Below are 6,137 nucleotides of genomic sequence, written 5' to 3' on the forward strand. Positions count from 1 at the left end.
TTAGAGGTATATATATAGGTTTTCTAGCTTACCAGCTACTCAAGGCACTTCACACTACATTCAGTCACTTTTATTGTTGCACAAGTGGAGCTTAAAGAGCATTTCCAGAGATTCTATCTTTCATATGGTGAGGTTTATCAGAATGAAACAGGCTCAGCAGGCGGGACTTATCGTTTGGAGGAATTTGATTTAATGGTTGAAAACATTAGCTTGTGACATTCTCCAGCTCAATGCAGAGTCAAAGTTGCAGATTGATGGATGGAGGAATGTCATGATATTATTGGTTGAAATTGTTGGTACTCATATTTTGTTTTCCAGCCAGAATAAAATATTGTCTTTTTATATTAAAAATATACAAATTTCTTTCAGCACATATATTGGTAAATATTGTTAAGGGTTAAAAAGGCATTTTTCATTTCACCTCAACTTTGAAATACTGAGCAAAATGAAGAACACAAAATGTTCCATGTTTACATCCTGCTGAAGATATTTTCTGTACGTATAGTTAATAAATAAATAATCATATTTAATATATTTTCAGGGCTGCACGGTGGTGTAGTGAGTAGCACTGTCGCCTCACAGCAAGAGGGTCCTGGGTTCGATTCCCGGGTCGGCCTGGGTTCCTTCTGTGTGGAGTTTGCATGTTCTCCCCGTGTGAGCGTTGGTTCTCTCCGGGTTCTCCGGCTTCCTCCCACAGTCCAAAGACATGCAGGATGGGGATAGGTTCATTGATGACTCTGAATTGCCCATAGGTGTGAATGTGAGCGTGAATGGTTGTCTGTCTCTACATGTTAGCCCTGTGATAGACTGGCGACCTGTCCAGGGTGAACCCTGCCTTCGCCCAATGACAGCTGGGATCGGCTCCAGCCCCCCCGCGACCCTGAATACAGGATAAGCGGTAGAAAATGGATGGATGGATGGAATATATTTTCATGCTGTAGTTCACATTTTAGTGCTCAGTCTAACTGCATCTATGTCCTCGTCAACGTTCCACGGTCCGAGGCTCTGTGATGGTCCTGAAGCTCTCTTTTTCTTCTTCTTCTTCTTCTTCTTCACCTTCCTCTTCTGTCCTTCCTCCTCCATCTCTCCACACCCCTGCTGCTGCTCCTCCTCCTCAGCAGTGATCCTCACGGCCACCTCCTGCTTGGTGATGTCATTCTGACCAGCCACAGGGTTGTCAAAGCAACCGTCCTCACAGATGGAAGGAGAAGAGGAGGAGGCAAGATCTGTGTGAACAGTGGGTGTTGGTACGGCGTTGAAGGCGATGAAGCCAATGAGGATGACCACCAGCGAGATGAGGTAGAGCCCAGAGAACTGAGGTGAGGTGGAGAGATGTCAGGGAATATTAACACTCCATCTCTATCGTGTATTGATGGAGTATGAATCAAAGCAGTTTGGGTCCAGGTGAACTTTAACACATGCATCTCCAGTGTTTATGACATCACAACTAGTTTTTGTTTTCGTGAAATAGGAGACATCTTGTTTCCAGTAGTTTAACTTTTGAAGTAAAACATATTTGTAAATTCATAATTCTGGATTTTTCAATAAGGGAAAGGAAGGAGGTGCTATTTTATTTTATTTTTTTAAATAAGTGGAGCACATATAAAGTAGCAAAAAATAAATAGGTTCAAGTTAATATATAACTCACATGTGTAAAATAATTGAGTTGTGTTCCACTGGCTGGTTTCAGTGTGTATTGTTGCACAAGGGACATTTTAAGACCAAATATTCTGTCTCTTCAAGGACTTTGCACTCACAAGTTTATAAACAGCATATATGCATGCAGCTGTGCGAAAAGATGACAATGAGATTACACTTTAACAATAATGATTACTCATTAACACTGCTGCATCACTGTGGCATTCAGCGAGGGTAAGACAAAAGCCAATACCACTTTACTTTTTTATAGCATTTGTTATTAAACAGGAGTAAATAGTACATTTGTTGGGGACTATTTTCAGTGGCTATGGTAAGTGTTGTGTGCAGTGTGTATGTGTATGTGTGTGTGTGTGTGTGTGTGTGTGCAGTGTGTATGTGTATGTGTGTGTGTGTGTGTGTGTGTGTGTGTGTGTGTGTGTGTGTGTGTGTGTGTGTGTGTAAGTGCTCACATTGTACTGGAAGAGGAAGATCCCACAGAAGAGGCTGAAGAGGTCGGCGGTGAGCAGGGAGAGGTTTACAGAGGTGGCGCTGCTCAACTTCACCACTATGGGCATACAGCTGTACAGGGCATACAGACACAGTGCAAAGGCAGAGAACAGGAGCCCTGAGAGGAGAGACACCCAGCTGTTAGGTCATAGTAATAATTCAAATCTTAAAGGAACACCCCAACATTAAGGAAATACACTTATTCACCATCTAAACAGTTGAGAAAAAGATCAGCTTAATGTTCAGTGCAGAGATGTGGAACATTTTAGCCTTCTTTAGCACAAAGCTGTCATGTTTATACACTGTATGTTTTGTATTCAATGCGTATAAATATTATGTTTCTTTGTTGCCAGTATGCAACATCTTAAAAAGCTGACTCCTGGATGTAGACTATGACTCTCCTAACAAGCTGAACAGGTACATGCCAAAAAAGATCCAGAATGAATGAAAGTCTTTGGTGTTAAGCTAACAGTTACACCAGTAGTCATTAGCTGTTGACTTCATGCTCAACTTAGTTTTTAAAATGTGGGCATTTGCAAATCAACGTTTCAGTAAGTCAGGAGAAAAACTAAAGATTATGAAGAAGGCATCTATTTATATAAAATATATAGTTTTTCATTGCAAAATCAATTAATTGAACCAGGTGAGAGGAAATCTTTGTATGGCATTTTCTCTTTTGTTTTGTCTTGCAGTGATTCTGTCCCATACTGACCGACTTGCCAACTCCACTGGATGGTAGCAAGTTCATGACGTTCCAGGATCACCCTGAAAAGGAATAACAAAAACACCAGATTAACCATGATGTTGAATGAGTCTTAGTCCTGATCACATCCACGTGCACTTACATCTGTACGGTGCTGATGATTGTGCCGAACAGGCCAACCATACCCAGGAACTCCACCCTGCTGAGGTTCTTCACTGTGTATTCCTGACACACATTAGACACCGCGTACAACGAAGCACTGAGCAGCACCAAACCGTCACCTAACAGGATGTTGGAGGCTGAGGAGACGAGATGGGACACATGTCATTTCAGTTGTCCAACATTGTCAATTAACACTGACCGGCTTGATGGTGGTTTGTTCGTCTGGGATTTTGTTATAACCAACATAAGTTACTGTAAGGTATTTTTTTTAAAGCACACAGGTCTTCCTGAAGGGTGACAATAACATGTATTTCTTTGAAGATAACTGATGTTGATGTAGTTGGTGAGTAACGCATGAAGGCAAGTTCTTACTGGAGCCCTGGTCTCGTCCAGCCAGCAGGTCGGCCCCCACCATGGCCCCCACACCGAGGAGACAGATGCAGACTGCTACAAAGTGGACCAGCCTGTAGCGTGTCTTCAAAACCCACCAGGACAGGATCATCAGGACCGGGACCACAAAGCAGTCCAGTAGCTGGAGAAAGGAAGCCAAAAATACATTTAAATATAAACACAAATATCAATAAATACATGAAATTAATTGATACCTACAAAAACAATAACCCTTTAAAGTGCTACTTGAGTGAATCTCAAGTAGCACTTAAAAGGATTGGCATAAATGTGTGCTTCACTGACACAACCAGCCATTTTTCATTGTTGAAGAGTTTTGATCCTCTTGCAGCACAAGTAATGTCATTGATTGGGCTAAACTTCAGCACTTTGAGTACTAAGAAAACAGCTCTATAAATAAAATAGAATGATTTATTTATTGTTATGAAGACGATGCTCTTGTAAACCATCACATAGGAATGTGTATAATGTATTGACGTTCTACAAGTCAATTCAACTTCAAAGTTTCTAGTTTCAGAAATTATGAACAAAACTAATACATAATAATAATGATACAATTACATTAAATTTGCCCTTGTGTCTCACTATTTTGCTTTGGATTTTGTTTCGATAACTTGTGAAAATTCAACCTAGGCCCCTTTAATAAGTCTATAATAGATAGTCTAAACTGAAAAATTCTGAGAGACAACTTTTAAAGAAACATGACAATGTTTTCGCTCCAACCACAACATGCACACAAACACATCCGGCACCCACCTGTACACTGGTGAGGGTGGTGTACTGGTATGCTTTAACTACAGCGTAGTTGGCTTCCACGTCCACCAGCCCCAGCAGAAGATACTTCCACCATCGCCTCTTCAGGATCTGTAAAAGATTGCCATCCCCTACGTTTGAAAGGAGAACAGCCCTGAACTTCAGTATTGACATGTATTTAAGACTGAAAAGAGTTTGACACTGAATCATTGCTGATCATTATTACTCCCATCTATGCTTGTTCCATTCATTTATGAGGAAATTTGCACATTCATTTTCCCATCGACCAACAAATTGAAATATAATGTATTGAAATTGAATAAGCAACTGTTTAAAAAACCTCAATCTACTCTGTAATCAATGGCACATACATAGAATTTGATGCTGTCTTCTTGGCTCTATATGTTATATACCGGTAAGTGGTAGCTAATATTAGAATTATACGTTAGAATTATTTCAATGAAATATAAATCAGTTTGAACAGAATGCCAAATTAATAAATGTAATGTGAATATCATTGATGATGCATTGATGTGTTACTAGTATTATCTAAAATTGAACTACATCATTCAAATATTCTCATAAAAGCGGCATGAAAAGGATATAATGAAGTATATTTAAAATGTCTACTTTGTTACATTCCACCACTGACTGATTATTTCACACCATTTATAGCCAAAATGTTAGGCATATAACAGCAATTATACAATACTAAAAGTAAGTCATTAAAAATGATATATTACCCCTCTGTGTTTCAGGTTTTATCTCCAGGTTTCAGACTCTAAAGTATTGGTGTTACCTGTTCTGCAGAGCAGCATGGTGGTGTAGGTGCTACACAGCAGGGCGTAGTTAAAGAAGCTCTGCAGCATGGGGGTGTTCACATGGAAGCTAGTGGCCAGGTATTGGGAGGTGATGGCCGTCCCACAGATGAGTGCAGCCAGACCCTGACCCATGGCCAACGTCTTGGCCAGCTGCCTGTGACAAAGATGCCATGTTTTTACACGGATGATGAACCTGGCCACAACTTGAGAGAAAGCCCAGAAAGCTTCCTATTTGGTCGCTCAATGGATTGCTAAAAGTAAGAAGCCACACACAATTGCCAAGAACTCATACTTCCAGCGGTGGTTGAAATGTGCTAATTCTGTGAGGCGGCCCTTGGGAAATGTTCTCCCCTCTAAGGGGTCCCTGGCCCCAAAAAGTGTGAGAGTCCCTGCTTTAACTTATGGCTCTAACATGCCTCTCTTCCTCTCATGCCCCGTGTTCACTCACCAGGTTAGGACTTCCTTGGGGTTGAATGTCCTGAGCCTCACCATGAGTCCACTGCTTTGGCTCTCGCAAATTGTGTCCCTGGATGCATCCTCAGACTGCTTAGTAGCCATGTTGCCACACCAGTGATGGAGGAATCCGCATGAGATTTGGCTGTTATAAGCTTTTAACTCCTTGACTTTCACTGAATGATTAACTATCTCAAAGGGCAAAGATCACTCTGTCACTTATCTCTCTCTTTCTCTCATATGTTGAAGACATAGCAGCACTTAAAGATAAGGACTGAAAGATTCATTCACTCTTCCAATCTGCTGATGAGATAGCTTTTTTTAAATGGAAATCAGATCAGTGGAACCTAACTAAGTATACTAAGTCAGAGGGAAATATGGTATTTTTTTTACTCAAGATGCAGTAACTAGTTTCAGATTTGATGCAATATAAATTGTTAAAAAATAAACCAGTGGATATAATTAATCATCTCTTGACCCCCTCAGATTTATCTTGTGACACCTAGGGGCCCGGCCCCTATGAGAACCACTGGAATAAACTAGTTAAATGAATACAAAGTTTAACTAGCTCCACCTCAAAGTGGCTGCAACAGTAAAATACTACATTGATGCTTCAGTAACAACATTAATATTTCCATTTTATGCTGCTTTATACTGGAGGCAAATGTTATTTTTACATCACTACATTTATT

General features: G+C 40.4%; 1 protein-coding gene across 1 annotated transcript; it reads right to left on the reverse strand.

Annotated features, from left to right (window-relative positions):
* Positions 1 to 927: 927 nt before the first annotated feature.
* On the reverse strand, positions 928 to 5,562 carry LOC311019439 (solute carrier family 35 member F2-like). The gene is made up of 8 exons (XM_084018858.1): positions 5,441 to 5,562; positions 4,971 to 5,146; positions 4,175 to 4,302; positions 3,383 to 3,542; positions 2,991 to 3,147; positions 2,858 to 2,910; positions 2,109 to 2,263; positions 928 to 1,314 (listed from the first exon to the last, which is right to left on the reverse strand). Exons 1-8 carry the CDS (start codon positions 5,548 to 5,550, stop codon positions 943 to 945), a joined length of 1,311 nt encoding a protein of 436 aa, XP_083874984.1. The 5' UTR covers positions 5,551 to 5,562; the 3' UTR covers positions 928 to 942.
* Positions 5,563 to 6,137: the final 575 nt, after the last annotated feature.

Source organism: Eutrigla gurnardus (genome assembly GCF_963514095.1).
Source record: "Eutrigla gurnardus genome assembly, chromosome: 10".
NCBI classification, from domain to species: Eukaryota; Metazoa; Chordata; class Actinopteri; order Perciformes; family Triglidae; genus Eutrigla; species Eutrigla gurnardus.